Raw genomic sequence first — 25,275 nt, 5'->3', positions numbered from 1 at the left:
AGAATAACTAAAATTCGAGATTAAGGATGAAGAGATTAGAAGGCTGCATTCATCAGAGGAAGTAGAGAAGTATAACACCTGTTAATTTCCTTCTGGCACTACATGCTCCTGGGCTGTGATGGTGGCATGGATCCACATGTGTCCGCTTTTGTAATTCTTTTTTTTTTTCTTTTTTTATTCAAACAGAAAGTCAAAAATTATCATCCTCATCAGTTCACTCAGTCTACATATATCAGTTTTAATCCTTAACAATCTTTCAAAATAGAGGTAGTATTTCTGTCAACTTTCCAGGAGGAAACAAGTCTCCATGAAGAAATTTAGTATCTTGCCCAGGGTCCTTAGCGAATGTTAGAACTGCTATTTCAATGTAATCAAAATGCTTGTTCTTCCCCTATTATGCTCTTTTTGGAAGGGAGTGTGGAATTTTTGAGGTGGAAGGATAATAAAAGAAAAAGGGCAGCTAGTTGCTTCTTCAAGTGGAAGAAAACAAACCCTCAAAAAACCCTTCCCCGAAAGGGTAGACCATTTCCTTGTGAGAAATGACCGGGGATGCAGTGTGGCTTTAGGTTAGAAGCCTTGCCTGAACAATCCTCATTGCCTTTTAAAATCCCTTCATAATGCTAAAAACTGTCATTGTTACGGCCCTAGAAAAGGCATTTCTGCTGGAGTTTCTCATACCTATTCTAATCAGAAACTAGAGTCGTAATGACTTCATCACAATCTTCTTTGGTAATATGCACAGAAATAGGATTTACCTGTACCTATTAATTCACCACTCAGACATTTTACATAGGGGGCAGTGTTAACTCAGGTTAGTAAGGACTAAATGGGAACTTACAGATTGGTTTTCAATTTGAATAATAGTAGAGTCAAAGGGATTCCCTAAAAAGTTATTTGGAGAACAGATAATTAGAATGACAAATGGCTTTGTGTCCTACCTGAAGAAATTAAGATTATTGGGTACATTAAACCATCTGCAGTTAGGTTATGTGGAATTATCAGTCAAGAAGGCACCTGTTGTAAATTACTGAACAGGAAATGGCAATGATTAAACTGCCATTAATTGAGACCACTGAAGTGGTATAAACAGACATTTAAGGAGATAGTTGCCTCAAGATATGGATGCTCATTCATATTTTTTCCTTCATAGCAAAGGGCGGTACAAAAAGCACTCGTGTGTTCTTCATTCACAATTTTTATTTCTTGCAGTTAACTTTTTGTATCTTCAAAGTCCATTTGTCTTTAAAAAAAATTAATACTTATTCATCATACAATCCATCCCCCTCCCCCAAGGAAAACAAATTCAGGGAAGGAGTAATTTAGGGGGCAGTTGAAATAGGTACTATAGGTTCGTGACAAAGGCTTCCCAGCCCACCATCCTGTACATATACAACAAAATTGCAGCACCTCAAGTTCACCTAAATGAAGTCCCAAATTCCAGCCCTCGGCAAGTGATGCAAGTGAATGCCATGGGAATTACAAAATGGAAGCCCTGTCACTGGCTTCCATTTATTTTCCATGGTAGTTAGCAGAGTCTTCAAACTGTCTCCTTCGGGAAAGTCAAAACAACATTTTGACCTGGCCAGGAGTAATTATAAATGAAACCAGAAATAATTTACCTGGGCCACAGAAATGAATTTCTTTTATCATGTTTTTCATTAAGTCCCCAGCACCTGAAGTAGCAAGTTCTAATAATGGGCTTCTAAAGGCATGCAGTTTTTCACACATCTACTTCAAAGAATTTCTTCCACTCAAACATACCACAGTCAAGGACAATATTTTTGGAGGCACGGGAAGAGCACAAGAACAAGTAAGTGTATGATGAGGCCTTGTGTATGACCAAGATGGTTCACTTCATATATAGAAGCAGTGAGAGCTGTTAAAAGTGCTACTTACAAAGGATGGTCTAACATTACACACACAACTGCACTGCTAAATATGGTTGTCTTTATTTTCTTTTTCCTTGCCCAGCCCTATCTAAACAAAATAAAACTACAGGACTGAAATTAACCCATTAAAATCAGCAATAAGTTATGAAAATCATAAAGCTTTTTTTTTTCTTTTTTAAGTAATTAAGGGTAGTTAAATTATTTAAAGTATACAAAGTCCAAAGAGCCAGGGTAAGGTCTCCAAGGCTTCCTGGGGTAAGGGAGAGGGCCAGGGGAGAACCTGGGAGTTTGAAAGACAAAAAGGGAACACGTGACATCAAAGTGCAGGCTAGAATTTCACTTAAAATAACATTTCTGAAAATATTGACAAGAGCAACAATAGCACCTGCACAATGGGATTGTGAGGGAGCGAGACTGCCTGTAGGAAAACAGAAGCAAATCTTTACATTAAAATGAGACAAGTGCCGAACTTAACTATGTTAACTATGATAGTATGTCTACTATAGATACCAGATGGTTAAAAGATGGTAAAAGGTAATGATTCTAAAAGAAAACAAAAACAGCATTGACCTTTTTTCTACTTAGCCCAGACCTCATTCATTTCGTGCACTATAAAGAGTGAGCTGTGAGGTGTTTTATCATTATCAAATGCTGCATCAAAATAGATGATTTTTTCCCATGTGTTTTTCACTATAAAAGACGTCTATGTTTTTTATGGACAAGCTTTAAAAAGATGTCATTTTGGTTTTCAACACATACAAACAGTTATCAAAATCTGAAATAAAAATGCTGCCATGGCTCAGACCTTGGCCTGCTAATCTGTGTGCACAACTCTTCTGGCCACGCAGACACAGAGGCACATGGAGCTTTTTCCTTCTGGCCCCTCTATCCGAACTCAGGCCCTGTGTGGTAGAGGGTGTCATGCACACAGACCCAAGGGCCTAAGGGCAGCTGACTGTAGAGCTGGCGGTTGGGTGCCCTAGTGCTAACAATGCTGGATAAGGTTAGCTTGCTTAGCATGGAATCCAACAGAAAGCTGAGCTGCATGATGATCCCTTTCAAAAGGCTTCATGGGAGTCTCTCCTTTTGCAGAGCATGAAATGAGCTTTTTTTTTTTTTTTTTTTTTAAAGAACTGATCATCCACAGGCTTCATGAGAAGCTGTCCCAGGCTTGAGTTTTAATAGTTCTTTAGCTATCCAAGATTAATGCCTGATTATCTTGTCTTGTCATTACTATAGGTTTGATTTTTGTTTTTAGGACCAAAAAAGCTCAGGAAGTGTTCATAATCCCATCCTTAAATGTGTCTACTCAATCAATGTAGTATGAGCAAACTTGAAAAGAAAAAGAGGATGGAATCTCCAATGTCCTCTTTCAAGTCAACTAAATCAAATCGAGAAAATTTCACACGTTTTCTGCTGCCATTAGAAACTGATTTTCAGATATGAATATTAGAATATTTGTTCTGCTGAGGAGCCTCTGCTCCACTTTTTGCTAAGTATTTGCTTAAACAGAGGTCTCTTGACCCTTCCATTCAAGTATAGTTTTGTTTAGCTTTAAAGAGGAGACTGCATCATGAACCCAATTTAAGAGATTGTTTGGATTGAACTGGCCCAGTGAATATTTTGCCCTGCGCTGTTATGTCATGCTGGGTTCTAGGAAGTGAACGAAAGTTTGACACTGGCACTGGAGTAACCCTCGTCACTCCCAATACTCTGCAGGCTGCTGTGGTCATCAATGTCACTGATGCTGGTGGTACTGATATTGTCCACTTCTCCATGGGAGAACTCTGTGCTTTCAACATCCACTTCAATCTCCTCTGCCAAAGGGAAAAAAGGAAGAATGTTAGTAATCTAGTATACGTGCGCCTTCAAGAACAGGGGGGCATGAGGAAAAGAAACTACTTTTTGTAGTATAAACTGTTATACAAACTATTATCAGTGATCTCTGAAGAACAGAAGGTCCCAAAGATTAAGAGACACAGGGATATATTTTACAAGGGAAATGTCTGGTATACAGGGGTGGTCTCAATTTAAGCAGCGAGTTTACTAAAGCCTTTGACACCAGTCCGTCTAGACCTCCCACCAAAAGCACTGGACCTATTTGGGAATTAGTGCTTAATATTAAAAGAGCCCAACCCCAAGTGGTTTAACAACATTTGTTTTGCATTAAACTAGAAACTAATTCTCAGTGATCTTTATTAAGCACAGTTGCCTTCAAGGGGGAAAAAAGCATAAACTGAATACAGGTGAACTAGAAAATGTATCCATTCGGGCCTTTGGTGGTATTTTTTTACAGATAGTTCTAGGTATTATTTTACAGATAGACTTCTAGGATTCATCATAAAGATCTCTGACTATTCAGTAACCAAAATGAGCCAGTCATTATAAAGTGGACTCTGAGAGATTTGTCTTCAATTAAATTCTCTTGCATCAAATATAGCTTGAAATGAGGGCATGAGTCTTAAAAGTCTCTGGATTATAGTGAGATCTATAGTAAAGATTACAGTAAAGGCATTTTATTTTAATACTGGTGGTATTTAACTTTACTTCAAAAACCAAACATGATTAAAAAAAATCTAAATACATATATGACCCAGCTATGTATAGATATTTTAATTGTTAAATACTATATATACAATCACCAATAATATATAAAAAGCAATACACATTTTTTTTTAAAGGCAGTTGAAAGACCACTTCCTCCCATAACAGACAGGATGAACTCAATATTCTTCAATTCTCTTAAAACAAACTCAAAGCCTGATGTTTCACATTTGGCACTGATTTTAGCTATTCACACTGATCACAATCACTTTAGGAAACACAGATTCTAGCTGAGCGCAAGAAGACAGAGTAAGTTATTTTAAAGAGCATAATTTTCAAAAGGGCTTGTTGCTTCTAAAAGTTCTAGCAATCTGTTTTTGTTTTTTGTTTTTTTTTTTGCGGTACGCGGGCCTCTCACTGTTGTGGCCTCTCCCGTTGCGGAGCACAGGCTCCGGACGCGCAGGCTCAGCGGCCATGGCTCACGGGCCCAGCCGCTCTGCAGCATGTGGGATCTTCCCGGACCAGGGTACGAACCTGTGTCCCCTGCATCGGCAGGCAGACTCTCAACCACTGCGCCACCAGGGAAGCCCTAGCAATCTGTTTTTACAATGTAGGCAGTTGTCCAAACAGGCTGTACAAATAATCCTATGAATTCATAACTATTTGTTTCATATCCATAATGCTTCACAGGCTATTGAGTGTTTCCCAGTATCACAGAACACTCATCCAACCTACATTTGGGAAACAAAATCAAGACACCCTATCCAACAGAGCATGCTGAGCTCAAAACAAAATAAAATGAGAGACTGTTCTAGCCAAAATGGACTAGAGATGTTACTAAAAAAGTTCCTGTAACTCTGGGAAAGAGAGCTGCCAGAGAAGAACAGGAATGGTACTTGGTAAGGTACTTGCACTTTGGGAATACTAAAAAAATGAGAACATTTATAATGATGAAAACATACCCTCTCTCTGCAATTTGGAGGTGGGGTGGGTACAAGGAGGTACCCACTTTTTGGTTATTTGAGGGTAACCAAAAAAGTTGATGAGGAAATATTCTTCTTTAAAGAAGAAAAAGTTAATAAACACAAGAAGAATGATAGAATTAGAAAATCACTATTTTGTAACACCTAATGAAATATTGATTGAGCAACAGTCATCAGTGACCGTTAAAACTATTAAGTGAAAGGTTGATAAATCGGCATAAAAGATGACATCACCTGAACCCACTGACCAATGTTATCACTATCATGGGACAATCAAAAATAACACTGATGCAACAGGAAGTACACAGCACCACCCATGAAGTATTCTTGCCTCAAAAAAGAACATGAATTTAATCATGCCCCTAGATCTACCAACCAGTTTACAAGAAAAATGAGGGACAGAACATGTTAAATGCCACCATGAGGATTCATTCAGCCAAATCTAGAATGTGGGAAACTCTATAAGAAAAATGGCCCAGTTTCCCAGGTTCTACAAGAAATAATTGGCACTGAAAAAAAAAGTGGGAAAGGGAAAACTATTATAGATTAGAAGTACAGTTGACCCTTGAACAACTCAGGGGGTTAGGGATGCCAACTCTCCACACAGTCAAAAATCTGAGTCTAGCCTTACAGTCAGCCCTCCCTATCTGCAGATTCAACCAATCATGGATCATGTAAGTGCTGTAGCACATATTTATTGAAATATATCGACACATAAGTGCACCTGTGCAGTTCAAACTTGTGTTGTTCAAGGGCCAACCGTACCTTAAAAATTACAAACAAATGTAATGTAGACTTTGTTTGGGTTCTAATTCAAACATACCAGGGCTTCCCTGGTGGCACAGTGGTTGAGAGTCCGCCTGCTGATGCAGGGGACACGGGTTCGTGCCCCGGTATGGGAAGGTCCCACATGCCGCGGAGCGGCTAGGCCCGTGAGCCATGGCTGCTGAGCCTGCGCGTCCCGAGCCTGTGCTCCGCAACGGGAGAGGCCACAACAGTGAGAGGCCCGTGTACCGCAAAAAAACAAACAAACAAAAAAAAACCACACCAATGGTAAGACGCCATTTTTGAGAAAGTCTATCAGACACTGGGTATTAGATGACACCAAATAGGATTATCTGATTTTATTCATTTTGTGGGATATTATAATAGTATTATATATATTTTTAAAGTCCTATTTATTAAAGATACATATTGAAGTATTTAGGAACAAAATGATAATGTTACCTGAAATTTAATTTTAAAAAACTCCAGAAAAAATGGTGAGGAAGTAAGGGTAGTAGAGAACAGGTGAAACAAGAATGACAAAATGTTGACAGCTGTTCAAGCTGGATGACAGGTACATGAGAGTTCATTACTCGATTTACTTTTGTGTATGTTTAAAAATTTCCATAATACAAAATCAAAAGGAATTTTACAAAATTTTCTTTTTTTGTTTTAGGATCCTCAAAATCTTGTGAGCTCTAGTTAAAGTTCACCTCTGGGATCTTTTATTGTGGTGTGAGGCCTGATGTAGTGGGAGCTACAGATGAGCAGATCAGTAAGATTCAAACAATTTCTTTTCTGGTTGTTTTTTGTTCTTTAATTCTGCCACAGACAAATGTTCTGGGGCAAATGTAAAGAGAAATGAAGGGCATGGTACTTTAAAATATAGATATAAAAATTAACATCACCAGTAATAAAACATATCAACATAATGTATCTTCCTGATACAATGAATTGAGAAGGGCACAACATCACTTCTGTGATATTTCTTCCCCCAAATGTATAATACCTCAATCTAATGAAAAACATCAGACAAACCCAAATTGAGGAACACTGCATAAAATAACTGACCAATATTCTTCAAATGTGTCATGGTCATGAAAGAAAGACTGAAGAAATATCTAATGTAGGATACTGAACTGGATCCTGGATCAGACAAAGGACATTATTGGGGAAAGTGGTGAAATTTGAATAAGGTTTATAGATTAATTAATAGTATTGCATGAATGTTAATTTCCTGGTTTCAATAACTATTATGGTTACATAAGATATTAACATTAGGGGAACCTGGGTGAAGGGTATATGAGAACTCAACAATTTTCTACAGAAAACTTACAACTTTTAAGTCTAAAATTGTTTCAAAGTGGAAAATTTTCAATATACATATAATCAAGAAAAAAATTCTATAATTCATACAGGCATTGCTAGACAATGTTGTGACTACATAAAATCTAGAATGCTACATTCAATATTGGCAAAAAAGGAAGCAAATACAATGCCACCCAACCTCCCCTCTCTAAATTCAGATACAGGGATGCTAGTGTTTCATTAGCAAAGAAGCTCACTGCCTACCTCGCTCTGAATCAGAACGATCTGAAGAAATAGTTGATCCAATGCTGTCCATTCGTATTCGTTCCATCTCTTGAGGACCCTGCAGCTGTTCCAGTCGCCGCTTTAAAAATCTCTGTTCTCGTTCCAAATTCTCTAGCTGGTGCTGGCTCTTCCTTTCAGCTTCTTCAAGTTTCTAAAATGATAAAGTGATATTTAAGTTTGTGTGAGGTACAGTACAAACAATAAAACTGATTCCTGCCTAACATCTCAAAAGATTTCTTCTTTGACAGAGAAAACATGAATGACTATACATGTGTTTGTAGACATAAAAACATACATAAGTATATATTTTTTAAACATGAAAAATAGTTATTTCTTTGTGTGTGCGTGTGTGTGTGTGTGTAATAAATGCTACATTACTAGAACAGTATAGAATTCTCAAAGTCTGTCAAGTTACCACCACAAAAGAGAAACTTGCTCTGCCATATAGTTTGATGGAAAATTACTGAGAGACACAGCCAAATGAAGTCATCTCCACCAGAGGGCACAACTGCCTTCCTTCAGGGTATCAGCAGAGTAATTGTTATTTTCCTAGTATTCTCAGCTCTTCAAATGACCACACTGTCAAAACAATTTAATGTAATCAGGTTATGTTGCTCCCATCAGATTAGCTGATAAGTTTTCAGAAAATTTCTCTTGAGGTCAGTTATTAAAGGAGGTCACTGTGCTAGCTGATATATATGAATAGGAATCATTGCTAAAAAGAGAGCAGGACTGAGAATCATGTGAAAATATGACAAAAAATTCCTACCTTGATGTGTGCTTTGGCTTTGTTGAGCAAACCAAGTGTTGTGTGCCTGGTGCAATCTGGTCCTAGTGGAATCAGAACTTTTAAGCGTTCTAAACACAGGCGAAGATGAGCTCGTCTAAGAAAGACAAAAAAGTCCAATCAGTACAGCCTGAATATTCCACTAAAAACATCCTAAAGCCTATTTTAAGACAAGAATTTGCACATTATTCAGTCTATAACCATGTTACGCCCCTAATTCTTCAGTTTCAACAAAGTATCTGCACGCAAGTGAAGGTGTGCCTACAGGTTTTCAGTTTCTGACATTTCTGTTGTACTCTGAAAACATCGGTCACTTCAGATTATTATCCCCAATGGTTATCTCTGTCAGAGGTGATTTAATTTTAACCTGCCCCATAAACTGTCTCAACTGTATTAATGTGGAAGTAGGAAAACATATTTGGGCAACTGTATTTGATTTTGAATGTGTAAAACCACAGGCTAGAATAGAGGTTTTCAGCTTCAGAGCACCCCAAAATGCTCACAAATTTCCATTTCTTCCCTTCAACCTTTCATTCACACCACAAACACCTCTCCACAACTGTAGCCATCCTACAGTGTTTATGTTATTATGTATTAGGCTGAACCATACAAAATTTCTGATATTCAACCATTTCTCACTTATAAAAATGGCAACTTCATATGATCCAACACAATAGAAACAGCAAAATTCTGTGGCCAGTGAGGATAGGGTTAGGCAAAATATATGGCCCTGAGATCAGTTCTAGCCACTGAAACAACAACCCATAAAATAGTCCCCTGCTTCCTAATATCTAAGTGTACCAGCTATCATTAGCTTTTCATTTTTATTTCTGTCTCCCTCTTCCCTCTTACTACCCCTTACCCACCTCCAATTTTCTACACATGGAAAAAAGCCATGACAGAATTCTTCACTAAAAGTCACTGTATTCTTTAATGCACCCATCCTATGGGCAAGTTAGGGAAATTTTCTCTGTAAATGCTAGTAGAGAGCCTCATGAATTTATATTCCCTATACCCCACAGGAACTATGATTACCATGATGAGAGTTCTGGGTACATAATTTCACCCTGAAACAATACTAGTTTGTATATCTGGTCCTGTGCTTCATAAAGTATAACATAATTAATCACTTAATAATATATCTGAAAAGAAAATCCACAGATGTGCTCATAGATTAGCTCTATTCTGTAAAGAGCCATAATTGAACATTTAGCAACTGTTTCAACTGTCCCACAAACAGAACACATCCTCCATTTTTTCCTCAAAGAGGGCCAAAACGGTCTACTAGCTCAGCTACCGACCTATGCTTTCTTTGCCTTAATACATAAGAAATAATGTCAAGAGACATTCTCAAATGCTAGCAATTTCAAAGAGGGATAGGATAAGGCAGCCAATTATGTCATTGACAAGTAAGGATGCTTAAGGGTAGTGAGGTCAGAGATCTGGCAGATGAATTGTCAAGATTCTTCCAGTATCCACTAGCCCAGCTAGTTAAAGGTCTGCTAGCATTTCCATTCCAAATCTCTTTATTGAGTTCAACAACTAAAATCTAGTAATTGGCTCCAGGCTGAAACCTGACATACCTAATGTGGATAAGGAAAAAATTTTTTTAAACTTGCCCTAAATTAAAGGATTATCAATGGATTCCCCTTAATGAGATTTAACAATTTTAAAGTCACTCTCCTCCCCTGCTATGCTTCCCAAAACCATAGAACCATTAGCAGAATTTTCCTTTTTAATTGGAAAATCTCTTAGGTGAGGACTCTCACATGATCACAGAGTGCTCTTGCTGAACAGGCTAAAACTAAACAAAATAAAGTCCACATTAAAAAGTGCCTTTGAGATTGGTTCAAGATGGCAGAGCAGAAGGACATGCACTCACTCCCTCTTAGGAGAGCACCGGAATCACAACTAACTGCTGAACAATCATCGACAGGAAGACACTGGAACTCACCAAAAAAGATACCCCACATCCAAAGACAAAGGAAAAGCCACAATGAGATGATAGGAGGGGCACAATCACAATAAAATCAAATCCCATGACTGCTGGGTGGGTGACTCACAAACTGGAGAACACTTATACCACAGAAGTCCACCCACTGGAGTGAAGGTTCTGAGCCCCACGTCAGGCTTCCCAGCCTGGGGGTCCCGCAATGCGAGGAGGAATTCCTAGAGAATCAGACTTTGAAGGCCAGCGGGATTTGATTGCAGGACTTTGACAGGACTGGGGGAAACACAGACTCCACTCTTGGAGGGCACACACAAAGTAGTATGCACATTGGGACCCAGGGGAAGGAGCAGTGACCCCATAGGAGACTGAACCAGACCTACCTGCTAGTGTTGGAGGGTCTCCTGTAGAGGCAGGGGGTGTCTGTGTCTCACCATGAGGACAAGGACACTGGCAGAAGTTCTGGGAAGTATTCCTTGGCATGAGCCCTCCCAGAGTCCACCATTAGCCCCACCTAAGGGCCCAGGGAGGCTCCAGTGTTGGGTCACCTCAGGCCAAAGAACCAACAGGAAGGGAACCCAGCACCACCCACGAGCAGAAAAGTAGATTAAAGTTTTACTGAGCTCTGCCCACCAGACCAACAGCCAGTTCTACCCACCACCAGTCCCTCCCATCAGGAAACTTGCTCAAGCCTCTTAGATAGCCTCATCCACCAGAGGCCAGACAGCAGAAGCAAGAAAAACTACAATCCTGCAGCCTGTGGAACAAAAACCATATTCACAGAAAGACAGACAAGACGAAAAGGCAGAGGATTAGGTACCAGATGAAGGAACAAGATAAAACCCCTGAAAAACAACTAAATGAAGTGGAGCTAGGCAATCTTGCGGAAAAAGAATTCAGAATAATGATAGTGAAGATGATCCAGGACCTCAGAAAAAGAATGGCGGCAAAGATCAAGTAGATGCAAGAAATGTTTAACAAAGTCCTAGAAGAGTTAAAGAACAAACAAACAGAGATGAACAATACAATAACTGAAATGAAAAATACACTAGAAGGAATCAATAGCAGAATAACTGAGGCAGAAGAACGGATAAATGACCTGGAAGACAGAATGGTAGAATTCACTGCTGCGGAACAGAATAAAGAAAAAAGAATGAAAAGAAATGAAGACAGCCTAAGAGACCTCTGGGACAACATGAAACATAACAACATTCGCATTATCGGGGTCCCAGAAGGAGAAGAGAGAGAGAAAGGACCAGAGAAAATATTTGAAGAGATTATAGTCAAAAACTTCCCTAATATGGGAAAGGAAATAGCCACGCAAGTCCAGGAAGTGCAGAGAGTCCCATACAGTACAAACCCAAGGAGAAACACGCTGAGACACACAGTAATCAAACTGGCAAAAATTAAAGACAAAGAAAAATAATTGAAAGCAGCAAGGGAAAAACGACAAATAACATACAAGGGAACTCCCATAAGGTTAACAGCTGATTTCTCAGCAGAAACTCTACGAGCCAGAAGGGAGTGGCATGACATATTTAAAGTGATGAAAGGGAAGAACCTACAACCACGATTACTCTACCCTGAAAGGATCTCATTCACATTTGATGGAGAAATCAAAAGCTTTACAGACAAGCAAAAGCTAAGAGAATTCAGCAACACCAAATCAGCTTTACAACAAATGCTAAAGGAACTTCTCTAAGTGGGACACACAAGAGAAGAAAAGGACCTACAAAAACAAACCCAAAACAATTAATAAAATGGTAACAGGAACATACATATCGATAATTACCTTAAATGTGAATGGATTACATGCTCCAACCAAAAGACACAAGCTCGCTGAATGGATACAAAAATAAGACCCGTATATATGCTGTCTACAAGAGACCCACTTCAGACCTAGGGACACATACAGACTGAAAGTGAGGGAATGGAAAAAGATATTCCATGCAAATGGAAATCAAAATAAAGCCAGAGTAGCACTACTCATATCAGATAAAATAGACTTTAAAATAAAGAATGTTACAAGAGACAAGGTAGGACACTTAATGGGTCAATTCAAGAAGAAGGTATAACAATTATAAATATATATGCTCCCAACATAGCAGCACCTCAATACATAAGGCAATTGCTAACAGCTATAAAAGAGGAAATAGACAGTAGCACAATAATAGTGGGGGACTTTAACACCTCACTTACACCAATGGACAGGTTATCCAAACAGAAAATTACTAAGGAAACACAAGCTTTAAATGACACAATAGACCGCACAGATTTAATTGATATTTATAGGACATTCCATCCAAAAACAGCAGATTACACTTTATTCTCAAGTGCGCACACAACATTCTCCAGGATAGATCACATCTTGAATCACAAATCAAGGCTCAGTAAATTTAAGAAAATTGAAATCATATCAAGCATCTTTTCTGACCACAACGCTATGAGATTAGAAATCAATTACAGGGAAAAAAACGTAAAAAACACAAACACCTGGAGGCTAAACAATACATTACTAAATAACCGAGAGATCACTGAAGAAATCAAAGAGGAAATCAAAAAATACCTAGAGACAAATGACAATGAAAACATGACGATCCAAAACTGATGGGATGCAGAAAAAGTTATTCTAAGAGGGAAGTTTATAGCAATACAAGCCTACCTCAAGAAACAAGAAAGATCTCAAATAAACAATCTAACGTTACACCTAAAGGAACTAGAGAAAGAAGAACAAACAAAACCCAAAGTTAGTACAAGGAAAGAAATCATAAAGAGCAGAAATAAATGAAATAGAAACAGAGGAAATAACAGCAAAGATCAATACAACTAAAAGCTGGTTCTTTGAGAAGATAAACAAAATTGATAAACCATTAGCCAGGCTCATCAAGAAAAAGAGGGAGAGGACTCAAATCAATAAAATTAGAAATGAAAAAGGAGAAGTCGCCACTGACACCACAGAAATACAAAGCATCCTAAGAGACTACTACAAGCAACTCTATGCCAATAAAACCTGGAAGAGGGGGCTTCCCTGGTGGCGCAGTGGTTGAGAGTCCGCCTGCGGATGCAGGGGACACGGGTTCGTGCCCCGGTCCGGGAAGATCCCACATGCTGTGGAGCAGCTGGGCCCGTGAGCCATGGCCGCTGAGCCTGCGCGTCCGGAGCCTGTGCTCTGCAACGGGAGAGGCCACGACAGTGAGAGGCCCGCATAATGCAAAAAACAAAACAAACAAAAAAAAAACCAACCTGGAAGACATGAACAAATTCTTAGAAAGGTATAAGCTTCCAAGACTGAACTGGGAAGAAATAGAAGACATGAACAGACCTATCACAAGTAATGAAATTGAAACTGTGATTAAAAATCTTCCAACAAACAAAAGTCCAGGAACAGATGGCTTCACAGGTGAATTCTATCAAACATTTAGAGAAGCGCTAACACCCATCCTTCTCAAACTCTTCCAGAAAATTACAGAGGAAGGAACACTCCCAAACTCATTCTATGAGGCCACCATCACCCTGATACCAAAACCAGACAAAGATACTACAAAAACAGAAAATTATAGACCAATATCACTGATGAATATAGATGCAAAAATCCTCAATAAAATACTGGCAAGCAGAATCCAACAGCATATTAAAAGGATCATACACCATGATCAAGTGGGATTTATCCCAGGGATGCAAGGATTCTTCAATATATGCAAATCAATCAACGTGATACACCATATTAACAAATTGAAGAAGAAAAACCCTATGATCATCTCAATAGATTCAGAAAAAGCTTTTGTCAAAATTCAACACCATTTATGATAAAAACTCTCCAGAAAGGGGGCACAGAGGGAACCTACCTCAACATAATAAAGACCATATATGACAAACCCACAGCAAACATCCTTCTCAATGGAGAAAAACTGAAAGCATTTCCTCTAAGATCAGGAACAAGACAAGGATGTCCACTCTCACCACTATTATTCAACATAGTTTTGGAAGTCCTAGCCACGGCAATCAGAGAAGAAAAAGAAATAGAAGGAATCCAAATCAGAAAAGAAGAAGTAAAACTGTCATTGTTTGCAGATGACATGATACTATACAGAGAATCCTAAAGATGCCACCAGAAAACTACTAGAGCTAATCAATGACTTTTGTAAAGTTGCAGGATACAAAATTAACGCACAGAAATCTCTTGCATTCCTATACACTAATGATGAAAAATCTGAAAGAGAAATTAAAGAAACACTCCCATTTACCACTGCAACAAAAAGAATAAAATACCTAGGAATAAACCTACCTATGGAGACAAAAGACCTGTATGCAGAAAATGCTAAAACACTGATGACAGAAATTAAAGATGATACAAATAGATGGAGAGATATATCATGTTCTTGGATTGGAAGAATCAATATTGTGAAAATGACTATACTACCCAAAGCAATCCACAGATTCAATGCAATCCCTATCAAATTACCAATGGCATTTTTTACAGAACTAGAACAAAAAATTTTAAAATTTATATGGAGACACAAAAGACCCCGAACAGCCAAAGCAGTCTTGAGGGAAAAAAACGGAGCTGGGGGAATCAGACTTCCTGACTTCGGACTATACTACAAAACTACAGTAATCAAGACAACATGGTCCTGGCACAAAAACAGAGATATAGATCAATGGAACAGGCTAGAAAGCCCAGAGGTAAACCCACGCACCTATGGTCAACTAATCTATGACAAAGGAGGCAAGGATATACAATGGAGAAAAAACAGTCTGTTCAATAAGTGGTGCTGGGAAAACTGGACAGCTACATTAAAAAATGAAATTAGAACACTCACTAACACCATATACAAAAATAAACTCAAAATGGATTAGAGACCTAAATGTAAGACCGGACACTATAAAACTCTTAGAGGAAAACACAGGAAGAACACTCTTTGACATAAATCACAGCCAGATCTTTTTTGATCCACTTCCTAGAGTAATGGAAATAAAAACAAAAATAAACGGGATCTAATGAAACTTAAAAGCTTTTGCAAAGCAAAGGAAACTAAAAGCAAGACAAAAAGGCAACCCCTAGAATGGGAGAAAATATTTGCAAATGAATCAACGGACAAAGGATTAATCTCCAAAATATATAAACAGCTCCTGCAGCTCAATATTAAAAAAACAAACAACCCAATCCAAAAATGGGCAGAAGACCTAAATAGACATTTCTCCAAAGAAGACATACAGATGGCCAAGAACCACATGAAAACCTGCTCAACATCACTAATCATTAGAGAAATGCAAATCAAAACTACAATGAGGTATCACCTCACACCAGTTACAATGGGCATTATCAGAAAATCTACAAACAACAAATGCTGGAGAGGGTGTGGAGAAAAGGGAACACTCTTGCACTGTTGGTGGGAATGTAAATTGATACAGCCACTATGGAGAACAGTATGGAGGTTCCTTAAAAAACTAAAAATAGAGTTACCATATGACCCAGCAATCCCACTACTGGGCATATACCCAGAGAAAACCATAATTCAAAAAGACATGCACCCCAATGTTCACTGCAGCAGTATTTACAATAGCCAGGTCATGGAAGCAACCTAAATGCCCATCGACAGGCAAATGGATAAAGAAGATGTGGTACATATATACAATGGAATATTACTCAGCCACAAGAAGGAACGAAATCAGGTCATTTGTAGAGACGTGGATGAATCTAGGGACTGTCATACAGAGTGAAGTAAGTCAGAAAGAGAAAAACAAATATCGTATATTAATGCATATATGTGGAACCTAGAAAAATGGCACAGATGAACCGGTTTTCAGGGCAGAAATTGAGACACAGATGTAAAGAACAAATGTATGGACACCAAGGGCGGAAAGTGGCGGGGGTGATGGTGGTGTGATGAATTGAGAGATTGTGACTGACATATATACACTAATAGGTATAAAATGGATAACTAATAAGAACCTGCTGTATAAAAAAATAAATAAAATTTAAAAAAAAATAAAAAGTGACTTTAAACTCTTCATTAGGATTATTATACCATATGCGTAACAACTGAACTCATGTGAGATGACTGGAGGGTGGAGAGAGACTGGTGGTTCTCTTGCAATAATTAGAGGCTCCCAAGGGAGCTCTGAATTCAGTCATCTAAAAAAGTTAACAAAGCAACTAACTAGTAAAGTTAACAAGTATTTTGCCACAGGAATAACTTGTCAATTTTGTTTAACCCCAGAAATTCAGTGCATATATAGGAACTTTTACTTTTAGCTTAAGAAACTTCAAAATGACTCCTTACTATAGTTTCATATCAAGAAAAAAATGGGTGGGTCAGTTTTCTGTTTTGTGAGATCTAAGTTAAAGTCATATTAACATCTAAGCAGAATTTGCAGCAACATGGATGCAACTAGAGATTATCATACTAAGTGAAGTCAGTCAGACAGAGAAAGACAAATATCATATGATATCAGTTATGTGTGGAATCTAAAATATGGCACAAATGAACATATCTACAAAACAGAAACAGACTCACAGGCACAGAGGTCAAACTTGTGATTGCCAAGGGGGAGGTGGGAAGGGAGAGGGATGGACTGACAGTTTGGGGTTGGTAGATGCAAACTATTACATTTAGAATGGATAAACAACAAGGTCCTACTGTATAGCACAGGGAACTATATCCAATTTCCTGGGATAAACCATAATGGAAAAGAATATGAAAAAAGGAGTGTGTGTGTGTGTGTGTGTGTGTGTGTATGTGTGTGTGTGTGTGTATACACACACATACATATATATATGGATAACTGAGTCACTTTGCTGTACAGCAGAGACTGGCACAACATTGTAAATCAACTATACTTCAATTAAAAAAAGAGATGAAAAAATAAAACTACGCTTTAATGTGAAAAAAAAAACATACAATCTAGGCAGAAATCAATTAACAAGGGACTTCCCTGGTGGCACAGTGGTTAAGAGTCTGCCTGCCAATGCAGGGGACACGGGTTTGATCCCCGTTCCAGGAAGATCCCACGTGCCGTGGAGCAACTAGGCCCGAGTGCCACGACTGCTGAGCCTGTGCTCTAGAGCCTGCAAGCCATGACTGCTGAGCTCACGTGCCACAACTACTGAAGCCCGTGTGCCGCAACTGCTGAGCCTGCGTGCTGCAACTGCTGAGGCCTGTGTGCTGCAACTGCTGAAGCCTGCATGCCTAGAGCCCGTGCTCCGCAACAAGAGAAGCCACTGCAACGAGAAGCCACTGCAATGAGAAGCCCATGCACTGCAACGAAGAGTAGTCCCCGCCTGCCTCAACTAGAGAGAGCCCGTGCACAGCAATGAAGACCACCCCCCTCCCAAAAAAAAGCAGCCAAAAAAAAGAGAAGAAATCAACTAACAATATTAAAATGTCTGTTTTCTCTTTTTAAAAAATCATTCAGTTGTATATTACATGACTTTGTGTACTCAGCAATGATGTTCCAGACACTTGTTTGAGTGGGAGAAGTAAAAAAACGTATATTTTAAGAGTTTATAATCTAGACTACAGAACGAAACATTTTGTTTCATTTGGTTCACAATGAAATGAGTCATACAGGTATCAAGGGCAACAGAATCTGAATAAAAGGAGAGATTGTAATTGGAGAAGGCAGCCTTATAAAAGAGGTTGAAACTTGACTTTGAACTTGAGGGATGCTGAATTTGTTTATGAAAAAAGCAAGGATTTTCAAGGTAATTAAAAGAGTAAAGGATTCAAAGTTCACATATTGGGACCAAGTTTAAACCAAAAATTAAAAATAGTTTTTTTTGTTCAAGAGAAAACAACTGAATTGTAATTCTATAAGGAAGTATCAGCCAAGTTCAGCAGTCTGGTGATCTACAATAGCACTGTCAAATCAGAAGCCACCCAGGCCAAAGGAGTCAAGGTGTAAGTAATGCCTAAATGAACAGGGAAGGCGGACTGCTCCTCTAAAATATTTTTTTTTATTGGCCACTACTGAACATTTCTTCAGTCAAGTCAATTTTTTTAACCATTTTTAAAAATTGAAGTATAGTTAATTTACAATGTGTTAGTTTCAGGTGTACAACAAAGTGATTTGGTTATACATACATTTTTTTTTCAGATTCTTTTCCATTATAGGCTATTACAAGATACTGACTATAATTCCCTGTGCTATACCATAGGTCCTTGTTGTTTATTTTATATATAGTAGCGTGTATATGTTAATCCCAAACTCCTAATTTATCTCCCCCACCCCTATCCTGCTATTCCCTTTGGTAAGCATAAGTTTGTTTTCTATGTCTGTGAGTCTACTTCTGTTTTCTAAATAAGTTCATTTGTATCATTATTTTTTAGATCCCACATATAAGTGATATCATATGATAGTTGTCTTTCTCTGTCTGACTTAACTTCACTTAATATGATAATCTCTAGGTCCATCCATGTTGCTGCAAATGGCATTATTTCATTCTTTTTTATGGCTGAGTAATATTCCACTGTATGTATATATATATATATATATATATATATATATACACCACATCTTCTTTATACATTCATCTGTTTTTTTTTAAAACATCCTTATTGGAGTATAATTGCTTTACAATGGTGTGTTAGTTTCTGCTTTATAACAAAGTGAATCAGTTATACATATACATGTGTTCCCATATCTCTTCCCTCTTGAGTCTCCCTCCCTCCCACCCTCCCTATCCCACCCCTCTAGGTGGTCACAAACCACCTAGCTGATCTCCCTGTGCTATGCAGCTGCTTCCCATTAGCTATCTATTTTACGTTTGGTAGTGTATATATGTCCATGCCACACTTTGTCACAGCTTACCCTTCCCCCTCCCCATATCCTCAAGTCCATGCTCTAGTAAGTCTGTGTCTTTATTCCCGTCTTACCCCCAGGTTCTTCATGACATTTTTTTTTCTTTAGATTCCATATATATGTATTAGCATATGGTATTTGTTTTTCTCCTTCTGACTTACTTCACTCTGTATGACAGACTCTAGGTCTATCCACCTCGCCACAAATAACTCAATTTCGTTTCTTTTTATGGCTGAGTAATATTCCATTGTATATATGTGCCACATCTTCTTTATCCATTCATCTGTTGATGGACACTTAGGTCGCTTCCATGTCCTGGCTATTGTAAATAGAGCTGCAATGAACATTTTGGTACATGACTCTTTTTGAATTATGATTTTCTCAGGGTATGTGCCCAGTCGTGGGATTGCTGGGTCCTATGGTAGTTCTATTTTTAGTTTTTCAAGGAACTTCCATACTGTTGTCCATAGTGGCTGTACCAATTTACATTCCCACCAACAGTGCAAGAGGGTTCCCTTTTCTCCACACCCTCTCCAGCATTTATTGTTCCTAGATTTTTTGATGATGGCCATTCTGACTGGTGTGAGATGATACCTCATTGTAGTTTTGATTTGCATTTCTCTAATGATTAATGATGTTGAGCATTCTTTCATGTGTTTGTTGGCAATCTGTATATCTTCTTTGGAGAAATGTCTATTTAGGTCTTCTGCCCATTTTTGGATTGGGTTGTTTGTTTTTTTGTTATTGAGCTGCATGAGCTGCTTGTAAATTTTGGAGATTAATCCTTTGTCAGTTGCTTCATTTGCAAATATTTTCTCCCATTCTGAGGGTTGTCTTTTGGTCTTGTTTATAAGGTTTCCTTTGCTGTGCAAAAGCTTTTAAATCACATTAGGTCCCATTTATTTTTTTTTTTATTTCCATTTCTCTAGGAGGTGGGTCAAAAAGGATCTTGCTGTGATTTATGTCACAGAGCGTTCTGCCTATGTTTTCCTCTAAGAGTTTGATAGTGTCTGGCCTTATATTTAGGTCTTTAATCCATTTTGAGTTTATTTTTGTGTATGGTGTTAGGGAGTGTTCTAATTTTATACTTTTACATGTACCTGTCCAGTTTTCCCAGCACCACTTATTGAAGAGGCTGTCTTTTCTCCACTGTATATTTTTGCCTCCTTTATCAAAGATAAGGTGACCATATGTGCATGGGTTTATCTCTGGGCTTTCTATCTTGTTCCATTGATCTATATTTCTGTTTTTGTGCCAGTGCCATACTGTCTTGATTACTGTAGCTTTGTAGTATAGTCTGAAGTCAGGGAGCCTGATTCCTCTAGCTCCATTTTTCGTTCTCAAGATTGCTTTGGCTATTCGGGGTCTTTTGTGTTTCCATACAAATTATGAAATTTTTTGTTCTAGTTCTGTGAAAAATGCCAGTGGTAGTTTCATAGGGATTGCATTGAATCTGTAGATTGCTTTGGGTAGTAGAGTCATTTTCCCAATGTTGATTCTTCCAATCCAAGAACATGGTATATCTCTCCATCTATTTGTATCATCTTTAATTTCTTTCATCAGTGTCTTCTAATTTTCTGCATACAGGTCTTTTGTCTCCTTAGGTAGGTTTATTCCTAGATATTTTATTCTTTTTGTTGCCATGGTAAATGGGAGTGTTTTCTTAATTTCATTTTCAGATTTTTCATCATTAGTGTATAAGAATGCCAGAGATTTCTGTGCATTAATTTTGGATCCTGCTACTTTACCAAATTCATTGATTAGCTCTAGTAGTTTTCTCTTAGCATCTTTAGGATTCTCTACGTTGATGGACATTTAGGTTGCTTCCAGGTCTTGGCTATTGTAAATAGTGCTGCAATGAACATTGGGGTGCATGTATTTTTTTGAATTTTTATTGAGTTATAATTTACATACCATATAATTCACTTGCTTTACTTGTACAATTCAATGATTTTTGGGTATATTTAGAGAGTTGTGTAATCATCACCACAGGCATGGAGTTTATTTATTTATTTTTTGGCCACACTGCATATGGGATCTTAGTTCCTCAACCAGGGATCGAACCTGTGCCCCCGGCATTGGAAGTGTGAAGTCTTACCCACTGGACCACCAGGTACATCCCGCCTGTATCTTTTTTTTTTTTTTTTTTTTTTGCAGTACGCGGGCCTCTCACTGTTGTGGCCTCTCCCGTTGCGGAGCACAGGCTCCGGACGCGCAGGCTCAGCAGCCATGGCTCACGGGCCCAGCCGCTCTGTGGCATGTGGGATCCTCCCGGACTGGGGCACGAACCCGTGTCCCCTGCATCAGCAGGTGGACTCTCAACCACTGCGCCACCAGGGAAGCCCCCGCCTGTATCTTTTTGAATTAGAGTTTTCTCTGGATATATGCCAAAGAGTGGGATTGCAGGATCATATGGTACTCTGTTTTTAGTTTATTAAGGAACATCTATACTGTTCTCCATAATGCCTGCACCAATTTACATGCCCACCAACAGTGTAGGAGGGTTCCACTACTGAACATTTCTTCAGTCAAGTAATTTTAAATGTGCTCCAAGATGTAGTTTATACTAAGAAAACATACCCTGAGATAACATGTCTCACAGAGGCCAGTGATGCCATTTTCCATGTTTTGTAAATAGGGTCCTTCAAAACAGATAATATTATGAAGGATGAGTGGTGAATGATGTCCTCTGCTCTTCTGTGGGGACAAGTGTATGTGTGGGAGCCAAATATCATTTCCTCCAGTTTTTGTACTTGTAAGTGAATCGGGCATTTGGAGAATAGAATAACAAAGGGTTAATGGAAGTTGAACGATAGCAGCTGACCAAGGCGGAGCCACACTTTTCAAAGTTGGCATTCAAATACTGCATATAGTTTTTCACATGTGCTTATATACCACTTTTAAGTAAATGCAATGGACTCTCTGTGACTGTAAACTGGAAAGTTCAATCAGAAAATCCATTCTCTTCCATGTGTAAGTATTTTCTCTCCAGCAAATTATGAAATGAACTGTATGGCAAATTCTTCTTCCCTTACAATGGTGCTGTGCTGCTCTCCACCCTTTCCCCCATAGTCGCCCTGCTGGTAACCAGATTGCAAGCTTAACCACCAATGACCTAGAAAGGCATGTCTTTTGATGCCATCTGGTCCTTTCTTTTCTTGCCTTCATTCTCATGTGACTGGTGGCTCAGGAGTCTCCTGTACAGAGCTGCCAAATCATGAACTGTAAGACAATGGGGGAAAAAGAGGACAAGAGACAGAGAAGAAAAAAAGCTTGGTTTGATTTGAAAATCCTTATGTACTGAGAAAAAAACTGCAACTATCATGAGATGATGTTTTTCAAGTCTTCAAGGAGTGGAAGAACTGACATAAAGAAGGATTCATGAAAGGCATGGTTCTGTACCTTTAGTCAAAGTAGGGTAAGAAGGTCGGGGGAAGTTAAGGCTGCTGTTCTGAATATTCTGGTGAACATTAGACTAACAATCAATAGGAAAAAACCTCACATTGTAAAATTAACGTAATCAGACTTGATGGAAAAAATGTAGCACCCTGGTTAGCAGTTACTTAACTTTTCACAACACATCAATAGCTCAATAAAAACTATACAACTAAAATCTTTCCTAATTTAGCGTGAGTGACTGTAAAGCAAAGTTAAGATTAGACACTGCAGCAGGAGGTGCCTTGTGAGAAAACTGGAGTCTTGCAGAGAGGGAGGGGGCAAGACAATGGAGAGATGGCAAAGTACTTTTATTTTCAAAGACACTTTGAGGTTTGTTTTAAAATGAGATTTAAAAGTGGGTTTTACCCAGGGGAAGAGGCAATTCCCAGTGACTAACCCTGTTGGAGAGAAGGTCCTATCAGAATTACCCACACCTTCAAAAAGGGCAAGCCCCTTGTGGGAGAAGGAACAATTAGAGTCTGTTTGGCTTTTATTTTGGTAGATTGGGATCATTTTTCCCTGAAAGAACCAGTGCTGCTTTTGATTTCAAACCTTGTAAACTCTACTGCCAAAGTGAAATAACACAGAACATGAGGGGAAATGATTTTGCCATAAAATGGCCCCTGCTAGTAGGTGTGATATTTTAATGCATAGGTATATCAACCAGAAGAAGCACACTGCTGAGGGAGGAGAGAGGAAAGAATTCCCTTTCAGAAAAAAATTGCAGGCATCTATCACACGATGATGTTTTTCAAGTCGTCTCTTGAAACTCTAATCTCTCTGCCCAACAACAATAAGAAATTTAACGCCTGCCCAGCCTCACAAACCATCCATTGGCTGATGCCCTTGGAGGCACGGTCCTTCACTGGAACTTACTTGTCTTTCATTCCTCCACTACGGGATACCAAGACTTTGCCAAGTAACGAAATAAAAATGGAAAACAAGTCAAGCGATAGGGACAGTACTGTATTTTCCTCTCAGTTGAATGTTACGCAATGGGCTGTGAGTCCTCCCTTGAGCCACTTTCTTCAAAGCTGCAGTGGCTTGTGGCCAGGTTTCCCAACTCCCTACACAACACTTTTGCACATGACAGCAACTAGCTGTTTTTCCTACACATTTTATACTCCAGCATTTCTCTAAATGTAACATGCTGAGAATTTTCTGAAAACCAACAGTTACCAAAAAAACCAACCAAGCAAAAAACTGCCCGCCTCCTTTCTTATAAAGAAAAATGACATTAAAGATGGATCCAGATATCAAGCACAATCATGCTACACATGAACTTTATTTACAAAAACAAATATGATCATATTCTGCTGTTCAGCTTACTCTGTTTGTGAAATAAGCTTTAGACAAGCTATTCCCATAAAATGGCACATGATAATTATATGCTTCATTTACAACTTATATATTATCTACTTCATAAAAAATAGACTATTAACTCCCAGAGAGTAACTTAGTAAGTGGCATTTCCCTAGCGTTGGAATTGACTGTGGTGTCATGGGGCTTAAGGACAATAAAATTAAAACTTAGGAGAATAGCTAGGACCCTCTTCTCACTTTTCAGAAAAAAACTGCTTTCATTAATATTCCTCTTAATTCAACTGGTATCTTGTAAAATAACCAGATAGGAATATCAACAAGTGTTATAATGAAGTTGTAAATTATATAAAGTACATAATATTATGATAATATAAATTATTCTATAGTCACATTTATCCACCTCAGCACTTAAAGGGCTCATCTATATACAAGATAAGAAAATCAGTAAGGTTGAGATACATGTTACTCATTCTTTGAAAACTTTTAAAAATCACTTTCTCCCAGTAAAATCAAAGTAGTTCTTAGGGTAGGGAGCCAGAGAGGTTTTTTTTAAGTTATTCTATTTTTTAAAAATAAATTTATTGATTGATTGATTTAAACATTTTTGGCTGCATTGTGTCTTCGCCGCTGCACACGGGCTTTCTCCAGTTGCGGGGAGCGGGGGCTACTCTTCGTTGTGGTGCGCGGGCTTCTCATTGTGGTGGCTTCTCTTGTTGTGGAGCCAATCTCTAGGCGCATGGGCTTCAGCGGCTGTGGCACGTGGGCTTCACTAGTTGTGCGTCGCAGGCTCTAGAGCACAGGCTCAGTAGCTGTGGTGCACAGGCTTAGTTGCTCCGTGGCATGTGGGATCTTCCCGGACCAGGGCTCGAACCCATGTCTCCTGCATCGGCAGGCAGATTCTTAACCACTGTGCCACCAGGGAAGTCACCAGAGAGTATTTAAAACCAGAAAGTTAAATATAGTATGCCTTCCAGAAATCATAATTTTCCTCAAAGGTTTGGAAAAAGAACACTATTTTACATAAAAACAAGAACTGATAATATAAATAGTGTTTATATAAAATAGTGTTCTTTATATGAAGAAGACTTTAAATAAATCTTAACATTATTTCACAGTACAACCCAGGACCTCCAGGAATCTATGTTAAACTATTAGAGCAAATTACTACAGATCACTATCAGAGCTCGGGACTTCAGAACATCAA

The 25,275-nt window shown here is 38.5% G+C and overlaps 1 protein-coding gene across 3 annotated transcripts in view; it reads right to left on the bottom strand.

Moving 5' to 3' along the window:
* Positions 1–1,182: 1,182 nt before the first annotated feature.
* The window catches only part of MXI1 (MAX interactor 1, dimerization protein), a 104,081-nt gene continuing 79,988 nt past the window's right edge, over positions 1,183–25,275 (bottom strand). For 2 of the 3 annotated variants that reach the window (XM_029245805.1, XM_029245804.1), the window contains 3 exons: positions 8,544–8,658; positions 7,754–7,925; positions 1,928–3,706 (listed from right to left, as the gene is read on the bottom strand). In XM_029245805.1, coding sequence (XP_029101638.1) covers positions 3,543–3,706; positions 7,754–7,925; positions 8,544–8,658 — 451 coding nt within the window. In that variant the 3' untranslated portion in view covers positions 1,928–3,542. Of the gene's footprint in view, positions 3,707–7,753; positions 7,926–8,543; positions 8,659–25,275 lie in introns of all 3 variants that reach the window. The other variant, XM_029245803.1, reaches the window with a different exon arrangement.

The sequence above is a fragment of the Monodon monoceros genome, unplaced genomic scaffold, assembly GCF_005190385.1.
Source record: "Monodon monoceros isolate NGI ecotype Baffin Bay Population unplaced genomic scaffold, NGI_Narwhal_1 Super_Scaffold_4, whole genome shotgun sequence".
Classification (NCBI taxonomy): domain Eukaryota; kingdom Metazoa; phylum Chordata; class Mammalia; order Artiodactyla; family Monodontidae; genus Monodon; species Monodon monoceros.
The sequence above is the reverse complement of the archived record's forward strand: the minus strand, read 5'-3'. Positions and strand labels throughout refer to the sequence as shown.